The 23,100-nt window shown below is 40.3% G+C and overlaps 1 protein-coding gene across 1 annotated transcript; it reads left to right on the forward strand.

Annotated features, from left to right (window-relative positions):
• The first annotated feature begins 53 nt into the window (after window positions 1-53).
• On the forward strand, window positions 54-22,888 carry MBTPS1 (membrane bound transcription factor peptidase, site 1). Its single transcript, XM_069868637.1, has 22 exons — window positions 54-562; window positions 1,746-2,003; window positions 2,236-2,439; window positions 2,811-2,921; window positions 4,198-4,307; window positions 4,692-4,808; window positions 5,756-5,823; window positions 6,429-6,531; window positions 7,280-7,431; window positions 8,411-8,572; window positions 9,141-9,285; window positions 10,376-10,564; window positions 11,151-11,323; window positions 12,304-12,419; window positions 13,026-13,182; window positions 14,028-14,152; window positions 14,965-15,042; window positions 16,102-16,242; window positions 18,635-18,766; window positions 19,290-19,416; window positions 20,880-21,010; window positions 22,073-22,888. Exons 1-22 carry the CDS (start codon window positions 376-378, stop codon window positions 22,267-22,269), a joined length of 3,183 nt encoding a protein of 1,060 aa, XP_069724738.1. The 5' UTR covers window positions 54-375; the 3' UTR covers window positions 22,270-22,888.
• Window positions 22,889-23,100: the final 212 nt, after the last annotated feature.

Raw genomic sequence — 23,100 nt, forward strand, 5'->3', positions numbered from 1 at the left:
TGTTGCGATTTTCAGGCTATATGGTTGCACAAACATGAACCTAATTATTTTCTATATTGCCCTGCCTTACAGGTTGGCTTGCAGTCAGCTTTGGTAATTCTAGGGACTTAACTGCGCCATCAGAAATGGAGTACAGGACTGAGCTACCACATCCCGAGTGACTGAATCCTTTAATACAAAATGGAGAAGAAGCGTAGAAAGAAATGAGCCTGTTTATTAGGCTTTGCCTCAAAAGACCATGAAATCTCTACGTATTTTGGACATGGCTTTAAGAATACCCAGTTGATCAGCACAGTGAAAGCAACGTTTACTGAAACAAAAATGAACTAGTTTATAAAGGAGAAAATCGTGATTTGAATATATGGAATTTTTTGAATGAAACCATTTTCTTCTATGACCATGAAGTTTGCCAACGTCTGGTTTGTTCTGGTTGTTATTTTACTCTGTGGCAAAAAACACTTCAGTACCAGACTAGGGAATTCCTCTCATGAGGCTCACGTATGTCCTGGATGTTCTCATCTTATTTTGAAAGTGGAATTCACTTCGACAGTCGTGGAGCATGGTAATAAAAGAGTTAAGCAGTGAAAAGAAAATATCCCTCTGAAGTTCAAGTGTATGTTAGTGATTTGTGGTTTGTGCAATTGTAATGTTCAGAGAGTTTCCGTAGAAGCATATTGGCTGCTAAATCCTCTGTATGCAGAAAGAGAAACAGATTTTTTCAAAGGTTCTTCGTTTAATTGGAGACAAGATTCAAAGATTCAAAGTGAAGGAAGAGAGGGGTATATAAAGAACGTGTTAAAAGTGAAAATGGAGTATGAATGCTTAGGTGGGAAAATTTGGTCATTTCAGTGTGTTTAGTAGGTGTTTGCTTTGACCTGACTGGTGGTGTGGTCAAGGCTCTTTTATGAAACGTAAACACAAGTAGGCCTTGAAGGGATGAGAAAGGCAAGAAAACTCTCAGTTGGCTCAAGAAAAAGTTTGGAAGCGATAATACATGCGTAGAATGCAAAGGTAATCGTGAAGGGAACAGATGAAAGACGAGAGCGAGGCAGATATGACTGTGGAGGTGGCAAAGGATAGCAGTAGGATGCCTTGGCTCTACGTCCACTTATTGTCTCGAGTACCCAGAATATTCCCCCAGTAAAGCTCTGTGTGTGTCTCGCTTGCAGGCAGCATGTGAGTAAAGACATTTCTGTGTGTAGTTAGCAACAGACTGACTGGGGTGAATGTGGGGTGTGCGCTGGGGCTGATGTCTGCTCACAAATCACTATTGCAGGTCAGGGACTGCACTGTTTGGTCCTGCTTCCTTCTCTGTGTGTCATAGCTGGTGTTAGTGGTTTGCACTAAAATGCAATACCATATAGAGGTTAGATGTCTGTGAAGTGTACGTGTTAAGAAACATACTGAATTGGCCCACCAAGCAGTTGTTTGTGCTGCTGAACGTAACAAAGTCTGCTCTCTCTCCCTTGCTCGCCCTCCCTATTGTTTCACCTTTCCATTATTTTTATGGTGCTACCTTCTTTTCAAAGGTTTTTACCAGATTTTGCAAGTAAATGGTGCAAACCTACCCCCCCCATTATGTAGTTCAGAAATAAATTGCAGATTTCTAAAAGCCAAAAAAATGCCTCAAATTGTGATTATTCGTTCTAGATAAAGACAAAAAAGAAGTATTTGGACCTTTGTAATGTGAATGCATGAGTGCGCTGCTTAAACATCAGTTCTGATAAGTTGTGCTCTTGTTCCAGAGTACATTGTGGCTTTTAATGGATACTTCACAGCTAAAGCTAGAAGTAAATTTATTTCTAGTGCACTAAAAAGTAGTGATATTGAGAACTGGAGGATCGTACCTCGCAACAACCCAGCCAGCGACTATCCTAGTGATTTTGAAGTTATTCAGATCAATGAGAAACAGAAAGATGGAGTACTGACGCTAGAAGGTCATCCAAACATCAAACGCGTAACACCTCAGCGGAAGGTCTTCCGATCGCTTAAGTATTCAGAGTGTAAGTAACATTTTGCTTGGTGACATGAGATCTGCTGTGGAAAAGTCTAAGCCTTATTTCAAACCATCCGCTTACTGCTCAAATGTGAAGTGTCCTACAGTTTTTCTTTAATTTACAGAAATCTATTTTTCTGCCTAAAATCTTAACAGGTGCTTTTGTATATTTGTTTAAAAATCTAATCTGTGGGTGTCCTGGTACTGTTTTTAATTTTCTTCATCCTAATTCTACGTAGCCGACCCAATGTTGCACTGCAATGAAACCAGGTGGACTCAAAAATGGCAGTCATCTCGTCCCTTGAGAAGAGCAAGCCTTTCCCTAGGTTCTGGCTTCTGGCATGCAACAGGTCGACACTCAAGCAGGCGTTTGCTGAGAGCTATCCCACGCCAAGTTGCTCAGACCTTGCAGGCGGATGTCCTCTGGCAGATGGGTTACACAGGTATGCTTTTGCCCGTTGGCTTAGAACAATTACAGTCTTTAAGAAAAACAAGTGAAAAGTGTAAGGAAAAGCTAATTGGCTCTTATGTGTTAGTCTCTCATTGGGTGCCAGGTCTGGAAAGATTGAGAAATACTTTTGAGTAGCATTGTGTACTTAGAGAGTGCTCTTCTGAGTCTCTGTTTACTGTACTTAAAAGGAATTAGTCATATTTATGATACGTGGTTCGATTTCTGAGTTGGAATAGGAGTTTTCTCTATAACTTACTGAGCTTGTAAATTGTGTGCTACGCTAAGCATAAAAGTTGTCTTAGACTTGATAGAATAGATATGCTATGAAGCTGAACCTGGAAAAGTGATGCTTTTCTGTTACAGGTGCTGGTGTAAGAGTAGCGGTATTTGACACTGGTCTGAGTGAGAAACATCCACATTTCAAAAATGTAAAGGAGAGAACAAACTGGACTAACGAGAGAACCTTGGATGACGGTGAGTGCACAGTTGTCCAACTGTTCCTGACAGAGGTGTGTTCTTTTTTTCCATTGTAAAACTGCTGTTGCTGCAGTGGCACTAGCATCTGAATGATCTACAGTTGAAACTGTATATCTTGCGATTTTAAGCTTAATTTGGCAGTGTCCCAGGCACTTCATGTTCCTACCAAATTCTACAAAGAGTATGAAGATTCCAGGGGGGCGTTGCGCAAGTCTCCTTCGAATCACACATGGTGCTTCATCATAGTGTTTGGAAAGTGTCAGGGCAAGAAGGCATTATGCAGACATAAGTACAGAGTAGGTGGAGGTGAGAGCAAAACCCACAAAACTGTTTCTTTCCTATTCCTTTTTATGTATTCTGCTGTTTCACAGTGCATATGTATTTCCATACTTACGAGAGGGCATTTTCCTTCTTTACTGTGCAGTCCTAAACTAGTCTTGGCAGCTTCCTATAAGCTTTCTGTAGTTTGTATAGTTTCCAGCAACGAACACTATGCTGGCTGATGCCCATCAACATTCCAAACAACATTTTATTTTCTGCATTATGTTTGTGGTCCTTTTTCATATGTCAACCCTAGCTTGTCCTGATTGTATACTTTCACAGACTATTAATGTCATCAGTCTGGGTCAGTGAGTCGTTAGCAATTTAATCCCTTTAGAGTTCAAGGTATATTCATACCTTGATCAGTCTTGTGTAGTATTTCTTTGCATTGCAGCACCTACTTTTTTTAGTACTTTCTGTTAGTTCTGTGCCGATGGCTGGACAGGCAGATTTGGAGTACAGCAGTATAATGCAGGAAGTCTCATAAAGCAAGAGCTAAATTATTTCTCGAGGAGAGGGAAAAAAGGTGTTTTCTTGCCTCATTTTTCATCCTTAACTAAATACAGTTATTGCAGAGACAGGATAAAATTAAGAAACGTATGTAAAAAATATGTTGGCTTTGTGACTTGTGTTTTCCTGAATAATCTTTTTCTGTCATGATTGCTTTGTGTGGCTCTTGATTTCGTTGGTAGCAATCAAGAGTGGATAGACTGGAGAGTGTATCACTCAGAGTTTCCTTGGCTGGCTAGACAGCTGAAAATTCTGCCCCCACTGAACCCACTAGCAAAACACGATTCGAGAAGACAAGGACTGAGCCTGGTGTTTGCGGGTTGTTGTAAAGTCTGTTAGATGGCGTGATTTTTGGTATAGGCAGTGCTTAACAGTACAAATCCTTGACAGTGAAATGGTTTGTCTTCTAATATCTCATTTCGTTTCCTTCTCTCTGTGATAGGTTTAGGCCATGGGACATTTGTAGCGGGTGTGATAGCCAGCATGAGAGAATGCCAGGGATTTGCTCCAAATGCAGAACTGCACATCTTTAGAGTGTTCACCAATAACCAGGTAGCTGTTTTATGTGTGTTTCAATTTCTGCCTTTCCAGATTACTGCTCTATTAATCCTTCCCTTTAGGAATACTGCAAGTACTTGTAAAGGTTGGCGTATTTTCTTTGATAAGTGAGAAAGAAACATCTTTCTAAGCAACTACTACCAAGATACCTTACAGTGTCCAGGTCTGGTATATTCTTCAGAAATAATGTGTGGAAGTCTGATCTGTGTAGTGTTGGAGCAGTCAGTCAAATGTATTGAGTACTAGAAATACTAGGAGGTTATTGTCACTTTTGTGCTTTCTTTTGGTGTTGTTTCTCCTCTTTCTCTGTAGTCTCTGTTGTCATGGAATCATTGGATTTTCCAGTGATAGCTTTTTTCGCCTCTCTTTCTTATATAGGTCTCATATACATCTTGGTTTCTGGATGCCTTTAATTATGCGATTTTAAAGAAGATAGATGTATTGAATCTAAGTATTGGTGGGCCAGACTTCATGGATCATCCGTTTGTTGACAAGGTTAGTACAAGGAAATAAAGTGGTCATGGTGTTTATATTCCACAGGAATGCTAGACCTGCCGAGCTACTGCTTTTCTACAGCTGCTGACAGTTTCTGTGGAGTTTCGTTTGCGTGGGAGAAATTTTATACAGTGTGCAGGCTCTTAGGAATGTATGTAAGGAATGGATTTAAAAAAACTGAACACAACCAAATATTCACAGAACTGTGGAAGCATGCCACTTTACAAAATGCTGTATTCACAGAAAAAGCTTAGCTAAAACCCACTCTTTTTCTTCTTTTTTTTAATCTATGGGTAGTTAATTTATTTCATAGTAAAAATATGTGTAGTGTGAATTTAGCAGCAAATTGTTTAAGAACAAATAGGCAAAAAGTACAGGTAGTTGATTCAGTTGTGTGATAAGAGATTTGTTTCAGGATAAGACAGAATTAGGTTTTTGTTTCTGTAAGCATCATGGTTCCCTGGCTTGTTGATCTGTCCTTCAAAAGTGCTAAGTGAATTAATTTAAGTTTTAAAAAAAGAGAAAATCTTTCTTTGTAAAGGGTAGTTAAGGGGTTTGAGGCATAGAAAGTCCTTCTCTTCTTATGATAACCTGCACTGAAATTTAGTTTGACAGTGACTTCACTACTCTTTCCAGAGCCTTACCAGAGGGTTTTCAGAATAACTTTGGCATCTGAGTGCTTTGTTACGGGCAGGAGTTTTTCCTTTGGTGTGATCTTAATGTGTATCCTCAGTAGTGTTGCTGTCAAGGCTGGGTTATTGGTCATATACTGTTAAGAAAGTGTGGTGCTTAATACCGAGTATACCAGTGAGATGTATTTTGTAAGTCTCAGTAAGAAAAAGGGTTGGACTAATCATTAGCTTATGTCAGGCCCCATGGAGTGTACATTTGCTAGAAAAGTCTGGTTTTTTGTGGCAGAGCCTTATTGTAAGCATTATTTTTTGTAGGTATGGGAACTGACAGCCAACAATGTCATCATGGTCTCTGCTATTGGTAATGACGGCCCTTTGTATGGGTAAGCTTCAATGACCACTTCAAAGAAAAGTAAATATGTTGTTATTATATGTTCTTGGAAGTAGTTGTGCTGGGTCAGGAAGTTTTCCCTCCTGCTTTTTGCTGTAGCCTGTTTATAGAAAGTGGCTTGGTTAAATTCCCTCTTTCCACTGTCTTTATCGTTTGCTGTGGTAGTACAGCAATTTGAGAAGCACTTAACTAAATATTTTTCATTGAAACAGTGGAAAGTCAGTAAAAGAAGAATAGCAGTACTTCCAGCTGACATTTCTGTTTTGCCGTTAGCAGACATCTTTGGATACTTTGGGCTTAAGCAACATAGAAGGGATCAAGCCAGAATGATTTACAATATATTCCTAAAATAAATGCTTAAAAATAGATGTTTTGTTTATGTGGTTTGGTAGTTACTGAGTTAGTTACTGAGTTGCTAACTGCCTGAAAAGTTGCTCTCACTGGTAAATATAGCTGTACTGGTTAGGACCAAAATTTATTTTCTGTGGAAGTTAAAAAAGTGTGTCTGACAAAAACCTCACAGCAGCATGTCCATTATCAAGATAAACTTATGAGTGTGTCTTTTTTCTGGTCTTCCTATCTCCTGACTTGTTCTAGGACTCTCAATAACCCTGCTGACCAGATGGATGTAATTGGAGTAGGTGGTATTGACTTTGAAGATAATATAGCTCGTTTTTCATCTAGGGGAATGACCACTTGGGTAAGATTCTTTGACTGCTGCCAGATCTGCAGCTAAAAATAAGGGCCTTGGAAAGGGAGCTTTTTTTGAAGGGGTAGTCCCATGCAGATGGTATGTGCTGGAGGAAGCAGTGATAAAAAGATTCCATCCAAGATCAGAATAGTTAGAGATTATAAGTGTTTAAGCAATAAGTTTGATGTTCTTTGCAGGGGATCTCATCATTAATCTTGACCACTATTAACATCCTGGATGTAGTTTTAAAACGTCCAGTACCTTTTGATTTACGGTGAGGACTTACCTCTGTTGTTACATCTGTGAAAATAAAGGCCTGTTCTTATCCTTCCTTTGGTTTAAAAATCCTAGGATTTCCAGGTGCCATGTGTAACACTGCACTTACTTGTCTGTTGAACTGAAGTGGTGGGTATTGCCCGCTTGATTTCGGATGCGATTGCACTGTGGTCTTGGTGAGGGAGACTGTTACATGTTTCTTTTTGTGGTGCATCTCATTCCTCAGCCAGGCTGCAGTGTGGTTATCATTTCCACGCTTAGCATAGATACTAGAGCAGTCAACAGTAACGTTGATGTTGAAGCATTGAGAACTTGTCATCAACAGCTTGAGTCCTTCTTTAAGTGTTACTTTGTATTCTGTGATGCTCATTTAGTTGGTAATTTTTACTTCTGAATGACCTGCAGTTAGTTTAAATGCACAAATGAAGCAACAGTTGTTGATTATGTAGTAGGGCAATAATCCCTCTGTTTTCTTTCACAGGAGCTGCCTGGAGGTTATGGCAGAGTGAAGCCTGATATTGTTACTTACGGCTCTGGAGTGAGAGGTTCTGGTATGAAGGGTGGATGCCGCTCTCTCTCTGGGACAAGTGTAGCATCTCCTGTGGTGGCAGGTGCTGTTACTTTGTTAGTGAGGTAAGTCTTAAATAAGAATCTCTAAAAAGATACTGATGCACAAGGGTCATAAAAGACCTGATAAAGGAACCCACCAAATAAAACTAAGTTGTGTTTAGATGTAGGAAAACGAACTGGGAGGATAAAATTACGGTCCTTCTGCCTGAGACATTACTATGTCTAACCAACTCTAAGCTTCCTGGGAAAAACTTGAGAACTGTCTTGAATAATAGTTAGGTGTTTCTGAAATATAGCTAGGGAGAACAGTACTATGAAGTTGTTTTGTCACATTTTTTTTAATCATTTTGAATTGCTGAGCTCCTGTCAGTTGAGTTGTAGAAGAGCAGCTGCTCTAAGTAGGCACCTGTAGCAGGTAATTATGTAAGTACTTTCAAATTTTGTAGGATTTAGGGTTTTATGGTTGTTATCCGATTGCATAAGTCATCTGTTGTGCAATGAAGAACTTGAAAGGGAAGTTGAAATTTCAAGTCTGTACTTTGTGTTTATCATTGGTAGTATGTAAGGATGAGGCAAACCTTTATTTGAGAAACGTGCCAAAAATTCTAAGTCGTCATCATATTTCCTCAATGAGGTGTTTTTCTTTGAACAACAAAGCTATTCTTTCCCTCCACGAGAGTCACGTTGCAAAAGATATAACCAAGTTTCCAGTTACGGAGACTTTGATTTTCAGAGTATTTCATTTAGCAGATAGTGATACTGCCCTGATTGTAATGAATCCTGGCTATGAAGCACATTGCAAGGAGAAAGAATCCTGTCGCAGTAGTTTTTAGGAGAAATGTGTCAGAAACTTGTTACTTTTCTGTTCCAGTGAGAAATCAAATAACAATAGGCAAATATGAATAGAAGATGTTACTCACAGCAAACTGATTTCTGATTGCATTTTCTTTAAATCAAATAACTGTTGAGGCAGAATGGTAAACAAGACCAGCTAGAGCCTGAATAAAGGCCTCCTGTTGTGATCTATTGTTTCCTTTTTCAGCACAGTTCAGAAGCGTGAAATGGTGAATCCAGCGAGTATGAAGCAGGCACTTATTGCATCAGCACGTAGACTTCCTGGAGTCAATATGTTTGAACAAGGTCACGGCAAGTTGGATCTTCTGAGAGCTTATCAGATCCTCAACAGCTATAAACCACAGGCCAGGTTAGGTTAATTTTAATTCTTAATTAATCAACAAGACACTATAATCTGCTGTATTTCTTTTAAGAGAGCAAGTGATACGTGTGTAGGTCAGTTGAGCAATCTGTGCTTATGCAATGAAGAGAACTTACACAGATCTTGTGTAATCCTGAAGCACGAATTCTGACAAGAGAATGGATCAAAAGTCAAAGTATTTTCTACCAAAACCACAGAGGTGTAGGGGAAGAAGTGTCTAAGAGAGCTAAATTTACTTTCTCTTCTAGCCTTAGATGTTATGAATAATTAAACCTAGAACACAGTGGAAAAGTACTTAGAATTTAATTTTTGGGAACAAGAACATTCTCACTGTGCTGAGAAGTTTCTTCTTTTGTGTTTTTAAACCTTTTCTCAAAACTTTAAAAAAAGAAAGATGAGAAGGAGATTTGGGTGCAGGTCTGGGAAGCGAGGTGAGAGCTTGGTAGAGTAACAATAACCGGCATGCTTTATCTGTAATTTTTTCATAGTTATGTATAGTGGCATGTTCTTCCTCTGTTTACCGATCTTTAATGTTACATCCTCCATCCTGCTTTAGTTTGAGTCCAAGCTATATTGACTTGACGGAATGTCCCTACATGTGGCCCTATTGTTCTCAGCCCATATATTATGGAGGGATGCCAACCATTGTTAACGTTACTATCCTTAATGGTATGGGAGTCACTGGGAGAATTGTAGACAAGGTAAGACTTAACACCATTCCACATCCTGACTATTAATGTTCTAAAAGCTTTCCAGAAAAGACTATTTTAGCTATGAGTTTCATGGAACAAATCAGATTTCTTACTGCTGAGAGCAAGAGGTGAAAAAAGTTTGATTTTAAAGGACGTGTGCAGATTAGTGAAATACGTCAACATGAGCTGCGTACAAGTTTTCAAGCAATGCATTTTTTTCAGGGGTGTGTAGCATTTTGTCTTTGTAAAACCAGTTTGGATTGACAGGTACTTAGAAATTTCTTTGTGTTCTCTGATAGCATTTAAAATCTTCTGGATAGACTTCCCCCATCTTGTTATTTTCTTTGTTTGGTGCATAAGCAGTCTCAGTAAAGAGTCCTGACACTGTAAATCACGTTCCTTCTGTGGGTCAAGATGACCTGAATGTATTGACTTACCAGCATCTACTGCAAAACTTATTCTTTTATGCCACTGATGTTGAGCATGTTGGTTGACTAGGGAGGTTTTTCGGTTTTTTTTTTTTTTTGTTAAGCTTTAAGTAAGTTTAAAGGCAGAACAGATTTGGGAATTGATACAAGTTAAATAAGGCACTTCTCCCAAGCTCTAGCCAATGCAAATGAGCTTAATTTCAGCATTTTGGTATGAATCCTGAGGTCTGTTTCAGATTTAAGCTTACATCAAAGTGCACTGAAGTTCTTGTCCAACATCATTAGCTTATGATAATACAGCTCATATAATTTGCCTGCATCTGTTGCAGTGGTAGCGCTCTCTGTTACCAAAAGGAAATCTTACGTTCTTCCCAATAAATTTTTGCACAGGTCTCCAAGACTTTAAAACAGGTGCACTTAGGCAACAAGCAGGTAGCTTCTTGGAGAGTTTTATGTCTGAAAAGCCTGTAGTCTGGATCATTAAGGCTGTCATGATTAGTTTGATTCACTGACACACCACAAACCTTTTGGGCCTTGTGGGCCTCTTTACATCTGGCATAGTATTCAGAAAAGCTAAGAGTTATTTTTGTATTCAGAGGAAAAGGGCTGTGTGCAAAAGTTATTGACTGCAAGTACTCTTTTATGATTGTTCTGTATTCTTCATTTCACAGCCAGACTGGCAACCGTATCTCCCTCAAAATGGGGATAATATCGAAGTGGCTTTCTCCTATTCTCCTGTACTATGGCCTTGGTCTGGATACTTGGCAATTTCCATCTCTGTAGCGAAGAAAGCAGCATCTTGGGAAGGCATTGCTCAAGGTCATGTTATGATCACAGTGTCATCCCCTGCAGAAAACGAAGTAAGTTCTGTGCATTTTGTATTTTCCGTGTTGTTAATTATTAAAACTGCTTCCTGGTAGACAAATACCTTCTTTTTAAGGGATTGTTCTGGTCCCGTTATTTGAAGCATATGTTAAGATTGGAGTCAGGAAATTGAAAAGTACAAATAGTGGTCTTAATAGTTGAGAGCAGGATTAACCTGTGAATTAGATACGCTTTAGAGTCAGAAAACCTCTCTTTGAGACTGACTTCACAATTTAACTTGTTTATTGTGAATTCTACATACTGTGTTTTGAAAAAGAGATTGCTTAAATATATTTCTTCTAGAACCATGCTTAATTGCTCCTGAGAAGTTTCTAATATTTTGAACAATTGAATCAAATCACAGCTGTAACATATTTTAAGTATTTTATATTCTGAGCATAAATTTGAACTGCTGAGTGCAGGAAAAATACAACGGTGATTTAAGGCATAAGTCCAGAGCTGATACTGGTGCCTAAAAGTAGATTTGATACCTCAAGTTTTTTGATCTTGTACAATCTACACTAACTGGTGAATGTTCTTGTGGGGAAAAAGGATTTCACTGGAGTTTATTCTGTCCTTCAGTCTAAGAATGGTGCAGAGCAGACTTCAACAGTGAAGCTTCCAATAAAAGTGAAGATTATTCCTACTCCACCTCGCAGTAAGCGAGTCCTTTGGGATCAATATCATAATCTCCGTTATCCACCAGGATACTTCCCCAGGGATAATTTGAGGATGAAGAATGATCCGTTGGATTGGTATTTATTTCAGGTTCTATTAAATCAGTATTTCTTGAATGTGTGTTAATGATATGGGATAACTTTACTGAATGCTGGGGTGCTCTGGCCTTTTTCAGTTTGGTATGATTTCTAAGAAATCCATGAAAAGCGCTTGGACTCTATGCTTTTGGTGCAGCATTTTTTTTGTGCTCTATGTTTTTATTCTTGTGAAATGAAAAGCTTTTAAAACGCATGTTTAAGATGCTGAGATTTTTGTCGGGCTTTCAAAGTGTAGTGGTTTTGGTTTCTGCCCTTATTTTTCCCAGGAATTTAAGGGAGGCACGTTATTAGCTGCTTCAGCATTTGCTTATCAAAAAAAAAAACACAAGAAATTTGAAAGGCTGACTCCTAAGGAAGAAACCCCTTGTCTCTTGAAAGAGTCTGTTCAAAGCAGGGCAAGGCTCAGCTGTCGTGTTATCTTTCATAGATGGAGAGGGAAAACAACCACAGGAAGAATTGTGCAGCAATATATAAGTGAGGATTATTTGGGTCAGTGAGCCAGACATAAGTTTTTGGAAAGCTACTTTGAGCGTGTAGTTATGGCAAATGGACAGACCTCTCTGATGAGTGTCAGCAGTTATTTACAGGAGTTCCACCTAGCGGTTAGAACTGCTGTTACTGGTTCTTTTGTGAGGAGGAAGTCCTGTGAAGAGCATCTGGTTTTGATGCAGCAGCATTTCTCTGTGGTGGGATGCAAACACGTAGAATTGTGCTTCGTAAGGGACATGCACTATCTCTGGTTTTGACTGTATAACTGTTCTCTGTAGGGCTTGCAACTAGTGTCGTTTGTGAAGAATTTTTCAAAGAGGAGGTGATGCTTGGAAAACTAGAGCTTATCATTTGAAAATAAAATGGACCTTTTAGAAAAGAAACTAGGAAGTAGTCTAGACTTTAAGGATTTCAGTCCAGTGTTTGCACACCAGATTTAAATGTCTTCAATGCTTTTCTCTTTTCCTAAGGAATGGTGATCATATCCACACAAACTTCAGGGACATGTACCAGCACTTAAGGAGCATGGGGTACTTTGTTGAGGTTCTTGGTTCTCCATTTACGTGTTTTGATGCAAGTCAGTATGGTAAGCATGAGTTGATTGGCTTATTCTCCATACTGTTAATTACTTCCTAAAATGGCCTGGTTTTGGAAGACCAAAGATGTGGGAGTGTGAAGAAAAATTCTCATGGTAGCAGAAAAATATTGTAACAGTGGGTGTATTTATATGCTGATATTTTGTTTGTGTAAAGTGTCGCTGCAGAAGCTTGCTTGGGAGTTTAGCAGAATTAGTGCAGTTTTCTATCGTTGTCATGAGAAAAAATGAGAGAGAAAGCCCACCTCTGAGTGGGTTAAAAGCTGCTCTGTAGTCTGTCCCACAAAGGCTGAAGTGTATTTGCCAAAAGGTTTTGGCACAGTCAAAATGAAGCATGATGTGAATAAAATGAAAGTGTCCATTCTGGTTTTCTTTTTCCTCAGCAGTGGCATTTGAAAACACTAATCTTTGTAGATAGATAAAAGTGTGGGGAAAGTATTCCATCCGGCCATATGTAATAGCAAAGCAGTACATGACTTATTTCTACTGTGTTCATCTGCAAGGGGATTTGATAGATTTGCCAGACAGAAGGCAAAGCAAGCTGTCCAGGCTCTTTTCTGCTCCAAGGTGAACTCATGTCTTTGCATTTACACGCAGGGACTTTGCTGATGGTGGACAGTGAGGAAGAGTATTTTCCTGAAGAGATCACCAAGCTGAGGAGGGATGTTGATAATGGACTTTCACTTATAGTATTTAGTGACTGGTACAACACATCTGTGATGAGGAAAGTCAAGTTTTATGATGAAAACACAAGGTACTGTTTTGTGTCAGTTCTTTGGGGAGTAAAATGCCATAGAATTGACATTTTATGCACTTTTTACCCTAAAAATCCCAAATGTGCTGAGCTGTACTTCAGCGCTTGGGTGCGCCCTGTAAGAAGAGACTATATGAAGAGCAAAATTGACATTAAGCTGCAGGAGAATAACTGCCTATTTTACCATGGTTGCAAAGTCCCCCTTGGCAATGTAATCTTTTAAAGCCCAGAAAAACATCTACAATGAAAGCGAGTAAGAAATGGGAGACTGACAAGGAAAAATGGATATATTTTCACTTTTGGGGAGCAGAATAGAAAGAAAATATGAGTTGCAAACATCATGTACCCATTATTGAAATCAGTCCAATGTATCCTATAAAGGGAAAATATGTTGATGTCACCACTGGTGACAAAGACCCTCATAATTACTGTAGTTGTCAGCCTCTTTGTGTTACTCTTGAGCTAGAAAGGTCTGTCCTGCAGTTTGTAAGCAAGTAACAATTTGCTTCATTAGAAAAAGGAGAAGCAAATGACACGACTGTCATTTTTGCCTCATCTTAGCAAAACAGTGAGCGTAAGTCTGAATTCGTTTCTAGCAAATCGAAGTTTTCTGTGGAGCTGGAATGCATTGAGAACTTTGTTAGCATCACTTAACTTTTACTTGAAATCACTGATGTCAGTGAAAGTGGCTCACCTGTGCCCCTGGTGTTAAAAAAGGCTTTGAGGTGTAGTTCCCTATGTAAGTGACTTTGGAAAAAGCCTGCATGGGGGAAGACTTTTTTTATGCAACCTCCAGGAGTGTATTCAGTATACTAATAAACTGTGATACACTGTAATTTTTATAGACAGTGGTGGATGCCTGATACTGGAGGTGCTAATATACCAGCTCTCAACGATCTGCTTTCTGTCTGGAATATGGCCTTTAGCGATGGGCTCTACGAAGGGGATTTTACCATGGCAAATCATGAAAGTGAGTACTGGAGTCCATTTTCTGTGCAGGCTACGGTGTCTTATTTGGAAAAGAGTCTTCTTAAAGAGTAAGATTGAGTGAGAGTCAAGGGAACCACTCACATTCAGTGAAAAGAGTTTCAGGCATGCTTAAATGACTGCTTCCTTTTTCAGCTCAGATAATGAACGTCCTCAGTTTAGGTTTGCATTCCAGATGCAATGCTTTGAAGGGTATTGTTGTGGGGTGTCTGTGTTTCTCTGGGCTATAAATGCCAGCTGCTAAGATGAAGCCGTTGGTCTTAATTTTGCAATTAGTTGGAACTTTGACATTTTGGGGGAAAAAAATCACTGGGGCCTTTTTTCTTGGAATACACCAAATTAGACATGCAACTCAACATCCTGAGATGTTTTGTAAATTCCTGTTCTTGTTATCTTTTGAATTGTTAACTCCAAAATGCATATGATTGATTGGGTTCAAGTTCAAACTTTGTGGTTAGGGCACAGGTCTGTGACTTACTGCTTAAGACTTTCTAGGTCTAGCCTAGAATGTTAGTGTGAAGTACATTTCTCATAGAATTTGGTTAAGCTTTTCAGTTTGAAAAAGATAACGTCAGTCTCTTAAGTGGAGGAAGTGGTATGTAAAGGTTAATCTGTGAAAGCTGCACTTTGAAATACCTTCCCTGTGAATACACGTATTGGCCAAAATATGCAAATTCAGAGCAATGTTCCTGGGAATGTTTTCTTCTGTGAGTATGTTAATAGTTCGCTGAAATGTGGTGGGAAGGGGTGGAGTGTCATCTTTAGTCTAAACTGTAATTTTGTGATGTCTTTCAGTGAATTATGCATCGGGATGCAGTATTGCAAAATTTCCTGAAGATGGCATTGTAATTGCACAGACTTTTAAGGATCAAGGTATGTTTCCTTGTCTTTTTTCTGTGTTTTAAGTGAAATTTTGGAGTCACTGCGCCAGTTATTTTAAAAACACATTGGCAGGGTAGGTATGTTCTTATTTGTGGGGAGTAGTCGGATGTCTACAGGCAGCTGCACTATAACTCTGTCTATAATGCTTGTATGGTACAGCAATATCCAAGTGCATATATGAAGTCTCTTATTGTGCCTGCTGTACGTAAGCACATCTGCACGGGTGTGTGTCCTGCAGCTTTGGAGGGGAGGATATTGCATTGTAGTTGTATTACTTGTTCTTGTTTCTCAAGGCCAGGTTGGATGTGGCCTTGGGCAGCCTGATCTAGTGGGACACGTCCCTACCTGTGGCAGGGGCATTGGAACTAGATGATCTTTAAGGTCCCTTCCAACCCAAACTATTCTATGGTTCTCATAAATAGCAAGCGCTTCTGAAATATATCCCCGAACCATTGCTAAACATGGTGTGAGTGTTTTGGTAGCTGTAGTGGTCTAAGGATATAGGTATGGAAAATTTTAGTAGACAAAATGTCACCTGCTAGTCTCTTGTAAGGGAAAACTTTAGGCTCACAGGAAGCCTGTGCTCTGAGACTTGAGTGATCTATTCTCTGTGCATATCCATTCTCTTTATCATAATATATTTTCATTTGTGAGGTGGTTGGTAATTTAGAACTTTAATGGTAACAGGCCATTTAAAAACAAATTCCTGGTTTTTATAAACCTTCAGGAAGTGTTGTGCAGGACTGAATGACCAGAACTGTTAGCAGGATGTTGCAGGTCAATTTGCGTAAGTGGCAGTAGTGGGCTTGAGTGTGTGAGCAGAAGCACATGCATATCTTCTGATGTAACTCAGCAGCTGCCAGAGGAGATCAACAAAATCATTGTCTTTTTGACTTACGATGTGTACTAGACATAATTACCTAGTAGAGAAATTTAATAAGACAGTAAGGTGCTCATCTGTATGATTGTAAGTGCACAATGTAGGCTGTGTTGACTTATAGGTAAGTTGATGCTTTACAGGCTGTGAAATGTATTTGTGCTTTGCCTTAGGTCTTGAAGTTTTAAAACAGGAGACTGCTGTAATTGAAAATGTCCCTATTTTGGGACTTTACCAGGTTCCTTCTGAAGGTGGTGGCAGAATTGTTTTGTATGGTGACTCTAATTGCTTGGATGACAGCCATCGACAGAAAGGTGTGTAAGCTTTGACATGCAGGAAAAGTTATTGTCTTAAGCTGACAACTGTGCAGTGGCAGTTTTACAGCTCCCAGCAGCAGGAGCTGTTTTCCAGGCAACCTTCTAAATATTCCTAACTGGAGATTAATTTCAGTTTTGCAGAGCTTGACTGAAAACGCCATAAGGTGCAGTTACAAGAAAAGAGCGCCCCACGTTAAATAGCCTCTGACACATGGGAGAATCCCTCCCCCCTCCTTGCCTATTTTTCCATTGCTTAAGCTTTGGGGGCTGGTTTTGGGGTGGATTTTTTGTCTGGCAGGGCTGGTGTGGTGGGTGGATGTGGTGGCGCTGGGAGGGGTTGCTCCTTTGAGGTGTTTTTGTTTCCAGAAAGCATTAACAGTTACACGAGCTTGATGTGACATTGTGAAGGGGTCATTAGGGGATCCCTTCATTTTTTCCCTGGCTGCGTTTTCAGAACGTTTATGTAGTATAATGGATTTAATCTTTTGAATTTGCACATCAGCTTGCCTCATTCCCTTTGCGATGTTTCCTGCAAGGATAGATGGTAATTGTCAACACTCAGTTGTGCATTACTATTTTCAGTTTATTCTACTTTGGCACAAACCAGCTGGTATAATTATGTCTGAAAGTAGGAATTTCTGTTTGGCTTTTCAGATCATTTGTTTGCAGCTCTAGGTAGCAAATGTGTGAGCTGTGTGTGTGTGTGCGCTGTTTCTGTGACTCCCTAAGAAGCCGTTCTCTCTGTGTGGTTGGTCCATATAACACCTTTTTCTAGCATGTAGTCTGATCTGGCTTGTAAAATTTTTAAGAGATTGAGTTTCTCGTGGCATGTAAAGCACGTGCTGGTAGATCTGTAGTTTGAGAGGCCCAAGGTAATCCAATACGTCAGTTCTTCTGCATTCCCGCTGAATGTGATGTACAACCCGACTTTTCCTTTTGTGTTGAAAAGTACAGTTAATTTTTTAAGCTCTTTTCACCAACCTTTTAAAATATTGGGTTATGTAATCCATCCCTTTCTGATTTTATTTAAATTTAAAGGAACTTACTGCCTAAGGGAGCTCTCCATCTGTAGCTCATTTCTTTCTCTCATGTTTTCTTATTCTTTGAAAGTTCTCTGGTTTCTACTTACCTGTCGCTGGGTGGCTTCAAATGAGTTACTGTAACACCAACATCTTCGTGCCTCATGTGCTTGCTGTAGGTTAGTGAAAGCACGAAGCATAAGAGAAGATCTATAGGTTTAAATTAAGTCATAGAAAACAACACTTTGTGACCCCCTAATGCCGTTAAATTCAGTGTGGCCTGTGAAGCCAGAAAAAAGTGCTCTAAAAGGCTCTAAAGAAATCCTTTAAAATTAGCTTTTAAGTTGTGAACCAGGAGTTATGTCTCCTGCAGAGACACTGGTGGTTTTAGCTGAGGTAAATTCCTAACATTTGTGAATATAAATCCTTAAAATCTGATTGACCTCTTTAAAAATCAAAGGTGAGGGTTTAAGGGACACCAGGATTATGAAGATTAATTCCCGTTCCCAGCCAGCAGTTCCTGGGGGGATAAGTTCCGAGAAAAATAGTTTTCTCTGTGGTGGAAATAGCTGATAAACCATTGTCCTACTCCTGCAAATAGCAGTTTTAGAGAATTGTGATGTTAACTAGCTGGATTGCTTGGTCAATAGGGGTAGCTCTGGATTAAGGTAGCAGTAATCCAGGAGAGAATCAAACGAGAGTTCATATGCTGTTGAAGTGCAAAGGAAAACCACAATGAAGTATATTTTGTCATTGATTGCCAACCACATCTGTACCACAGCTGCTGTAGGTACTGCTCTTGCTTTAGCTGGGATCTAGCCAGAACCTTTCCCCTTTTCTTGTTTATTTACAAGCTTGGAAAAGCAAACGAGTCATAAATCTCCACTGAAAACACTGGTTTCTGCTTACTTTTCTTTGCAAGGTATTAAATTTGTCCTTTCAAAAAAACAGTTGGTTCTCTGTTTCCCTCTCAAAGGTGATATCAGAAGCCCTGAGTTTCCAGTGTTTCCACACCAAAAAACCTCGTAATTTTTGCAGGCACTTGGATGGCTTTGCACAACCTGGAATCCCAGTATTTGAGACCTGTTGTTTCATGTCCTGCTCCCCAAAACAGCCTGATTTGGTACACAAGATAGTTTAAGACTGAACAGATTATTTTTGTATTTGTGTATTGGGGGGTGGGAGATATGTGTTGAAAGTTGCATCTTTCTGAATATTGGCCTAGAACTTCAGAATGAGGAAAACACAGAGCCAGAAAAACCGTTGATACTTCTAAATGTTGTTACAGCCTTCTTAACTGGAAGATAAGCCATTTTAAATGTGGCATAACGCGTGTCTTGTTTTGGGGCTTGGGACTGTGAAATCCACAGATTGCTTTTGGCTCCTGGATTCCCTCCTGCAGTACACTTCTTACGGGGTGACGCCACCAAGTCTCAGCCACTCTGAAAACAGACAGCGACCACCATCAGGAACAGGCTACTCTCTCCCCGAGCGGATGGAAGGTGAGCGCCTTACTTGCCAAGCAGAGACTGCAGTTGAGGGAGTCAGGATGAAATTCAGGAAGACTCAGGCAGACCCTTTGAGTTATACGCCCGTAAGGTTAGGTTGGTGTGAGTTCTTCAGTATTCTGCTCTCTTAGTAGAAGAGAGCACTAACAGTATGGATATATCGTGATATAGTTGTGATTTGACTAAAGAAAATACTCTGTTTTGAGAATAGGAATTTTCAGATGCCTGGTTTTGTTAGGGAGCATTCTAGTTACTGGCAGCAGAGAGTGTATAAAGCATTCAGTCTTGTCTCACGTGATGCCAGCAAAACTTGAATTACCACCATTGTAGGTGCACAGTGTTACTGTTTTGTAACGCGTACCTGTTGATTAGTTCCAACTGAAATGCAGCTATGAGTCGTCACGAGTGTAAAGAGCCCTTGGTTTTACAGCAAGTTCATTTAGCTGGTGGCGAATGCCAGTAACTCTCATCCTCCCAGCCTTATGGTAACCCAGTCTCTCTCTGCTGTGAGTTGCAGGTAACCATTTGCATCGATACTCAAAGGTGCTTGAGGCTCACTTGGGAGACCCTAAACCCCGCTCGCTTCCTGCTTGTCCTCACCTGTCCTGGGCCAAACCGCAGCCTGTGAATGAAACTGCCCCCAGGTTAGTAGAAGCCTTTTTTTATGGTTATACAAGAAGTCTCACTTTTGAGTTCAGCTGAAAAATTATTTGTTCTATCTGCTTTTGAAAGGAACTGCTAGAAAGCCTTTCCTAAAAAAATGACAGATTGCAAAGGGGAAATAATGATTATTGCCTCTTCAATGAATAATTGTGATTCACCTTACAGCTACACTATGAAACCGGGGGATTTTAAAAATAGCTTCACAAGTCAATTCATTGTTGTGATTTAGTGATCCCAGCTCAGAGTGAATGGTCCTGCTTAAGTCCAGCGTCACTGCATGCCTTTGAAATAATTCTCTGAAGCAGCTTCTTGGACAGCTTGCCAAACTGTGCCTTCTGCTGTAGCTTTTGTCAGTCACTTGAAGGAAAATGCATCAGCATTGTCATGGTTTAGCCCCATCCCCAGCTTGACGGGCAGTTAAATGTGAGCAGTTGTGGTCCCGATCCCTCCCCCCAGCACCGCCAGGGACAGGGGAAATGAGAGAAAGAGACTTGTGGGTTGGAAACTAAAATGGCTTTGATGAAACAATAATAGGGGAAATGCTATTAATAAGAAAATAACAAAATGCATACAAGTGTATGAAATCAAACCCTCTTCGATGACTATGTCACCACAGATGCTGCAGTACAGGCACAGGGAAAATGTCCCGGGATGGACTCAGTGGCAGGAGGGAGCTGGACTTGGGCACTGGATTCAGAAACACATGGATCTGGGATCAGGGGCAAAAAGACAGACAAGGTCTGTAGTAGGCATCAACCATCCTTGAAGAGAGCTTGATCTTCATGATCCCTCAGTTTTATACTGAGTATGATGTATCTGGGATGGAATACTCTGTTGGCCAGTTTGCTGTCACCTGTCCTATGCTCCCCTCCCTGCAGGTGCCACCCTTTTTTCATTCCTCCCCTTTCACTTACGGCATTCCACCAGGTTGAGGATGGCCTTTGTCTCCATAGGGATAGACGTAAGGAATGCCCTTTCTGCTTCCCAGCACCCTATTACTTTGGTGATAATCATAAATTTTAAGTGTTATCACTTCTAGAGACAGATGCAGTCAAAAAACCCCAAAAACTCAGTTAACATTCAGAAAATGAGGTTACTTAGACGAGACTTGGCTGAAAAGCTAGAAAATCAATTCTACTTCAGCTAAAAACAGAGCAAGTGCACATTTGTCTGCTGAGCTGCTAATGGTCTTTTTTGTTAGTCTGTGTGCAAGAGTGCATTGTTAGTAAATAGTTGCCAATCTAAGTGTGTCCCTGTGGTGTCTGAATTTAACTTTGGAGGCCTGCAAACTGCAGAACCTAAAGAATGGGCTGGTTTGTCATTTGAGTCCAAACTAGTGAGTTATGTGTTGATTCCAACTGTCACTTTCTCCATATGCTCTCTACAAATTCCTTGCGTTACTAAAGTAAGTGGGCAGACACTTCTGTCTTTAAATTTCTTCTAGCAACCTTTGGAAACATCAAAAGCTCCTGTCCATTGACCTTGATAAAGTGGCTCTGCCTAGTTTTCGACAGAACCGACCCCAAGTGAGACCATTGTCCCCTGGAGAAAGTGGAGCATGGGACATTCCTGGAGGTAAATATTAAAAGTTTGAAAGTTGCTGGTTTGCTTTGCTTTCTGTGTAAGCGTTGCAAAAAGCCAAACGTGGCACAGCTGTAAGAGTGGCCATGTGTTTATTTTCAGCTGTGAAAACATGCAAGTAATAGTATGGCTATTTTGTAAAAGGCTGAGTGATGGAGCCTGAGAGAAATAGTTTTGCATATGAATAGTTTATTCAGAAGAAAGCTTGTGTGACGTACTGGGAGGAAGGTTTTGGCAGGTGCTCTTGAAGTAGTTGAAATTTGGTTTGGTACCATTCAGACCAAAGGATATCATCAACAGTCTCTGTCCTTGGGAGCTGTGGCTAGATACCTCCTGCTAATTAAAATACTTTGTGCGAGTGCACAAAACCAAGAGTCCAGAAGAATTTGTCTGAATGGTGCTTTGGGCAAGGGTTATGCTAACAAATTACGTAGAGCACTTAAACAGGTTTTGGTGTCATGGCAGGCTGCTTTCCTGTACAAGCTTGGCACTGCAGGTCCGGCTGGAAGTAGTTTGAAGACCTCATACATGCTCTTTTCCCAGTCTGAGCTGCTAGACCAAAAGATGCCTGTTGAAAGGAAGGGTTTGGCTCAACGGCTCAGCTTCACCATGCATGTGCATGGTCTCTGGAGCAGACACAAAACCACGTTCCTCGGTGCATCAGGATATGTAGAAATGACTCAGTGGTAAAATTATAGTGAAGCATTTGCATCTCTTTTCTAATTCAGGACTGAAGATTGTTGTTGCAGGGTGTATATGGGTCATATGGTTGGACTCGATGATCCAGTGGGTCTCTTCCAACCTGGTGATTCTATGATACTTTCATGTGCGCAGATAGGTCAAGGTGGATGTGCAGGTGCTTTTCTGTCGTGTTAGCATCCTGTCTTATTTTTGCTCATCAATCTGCAGTTGTTGATCTTCCTGTGTGAAATGTAATCTGATTAATAGTTGTTTTATCCTTGAACAAGAGTTACCATTGGACCATTTTGATGGATAACTTTAACACGGCAAAGAAATTGTCGCTTGTGGTTGCTCCAAACCTCTCTGTCTTTCCAGGTATAATGCCTGGCCGGTACAACCAGGATGTAGGACAGACTATTCCAGTCTTTGCTTTTCTTGGTGCCATGGTGGTTCTGGCGTTCTTTGTGGTGCAGATCAACAAAGCGAAGAGCAGGCCAAAGAGACGGAAACCACGAGTGAAACGACCACAGCTTATGCAACAGGTTCATCCACCAAAGACGCCTTCTGTTTGAAAGCTCTCACTTGCCAAAGATGACCTCACTTTACTGGGTAATCAGTTGTTCCCAGTAAAGGTGCGGCAAACACGGCGCTAATCGTACCGGTGATTCGCACCTGACATCATCTCATAGTCTTTGGTTCCTGGAGGGAGAGAAAAAAAAAAACAGGACCTCAGTTGATCGTCTGTACATAAAACTGCAGCTTTAAGCAGCCGAAGCCACCAAAGACTTGAATACTGTATAAAAGGCTGCTTAGTCACTACATATCCCAGGAGGGGGAAAATGGACCTTTTTTTAAAGCTGACCAAACTAAAATTTATTTGTTAGAGGCTATTTTCTATATTTATTGTTGGGGAGGGTGGGAGGACAAGTCACTTTAAGGACCTCTGCGAAGGAAAAACAAGTGCATTTTTTGGGTGGAATGCAATTTTCTAGAACGGTTTTACATGGAAGAGTATAACATACACAATTAGAGGAGGGAGGGGCGAGAGAGACCAGTACAAACCGGTGAGGCATACTCCTGCAGTATATTTTTATAAAGCCAACTACTATGATGTTTTGTAATTTTTGGTCATGATTTCACCATTGTTGGTGAAGCAGATTTTCAATAAATATGTTATCTATATGAAGCTCAGACACTGTGCTGAGGGACTCTTTCCACTGCCAGTCAGAGAGAGCAAATTTTTGAGTAGAGAAAACTTTCCTGTTTCCCCTCTCACCCCTGTATCTTTATCCCGAACAGCAAGCGTCCCACGCTGCAGCCTTTCCTTTGGAGCATTTACTAGGCAGTTGTGCAAATGAGTCTCGCCCCTGAGTGAGTGCAGAGTTTTGAAAACCTTCGAAACT

This window comes from Phaenicophaeus curvirostris, chromosome 14, assembly GCF_032191515.1.
Source record: "Phaenicophaeus curvirostris isolate KB17595 chromosome 14, BPBGC_Pcur_1.0, whole genome shotgun sequence".
Taxonomy (NCBI): Eukaryota; Metazoa; Chordata; class Aves; order Cuculiformes; family Cuculidae; genus Phaenicophaeus; species Phaenicophaeus curvirostris.

What these genes read in the sequence shown, in the direction of transcription:
- MBTPS1 (XM_069868637.1), top strand. Translation starts at nt 376, where the DNA reads ATGAAACCATTTTCTTCTATGACCATGAAGTTTGCCAACGTCTGGTTT. An exon ending in CTGGGAGAATTGTAGACAAG is followed by an intron (nt 9,286 to 10,375) that starts GTAAGACTTAAC and finishes TTCATTTCACAG; the next exon opens with CCAGACTGGCAACCGTATCT. An exon ending in AAGAATGATCCGTTGGATTG is followed by an intron (nt 11,324 to 12,303) that starts GTATTTATTTCA and finishes TCTTTTCCTAAG; the next exon opens with GAATGGTGATCATATCCACA.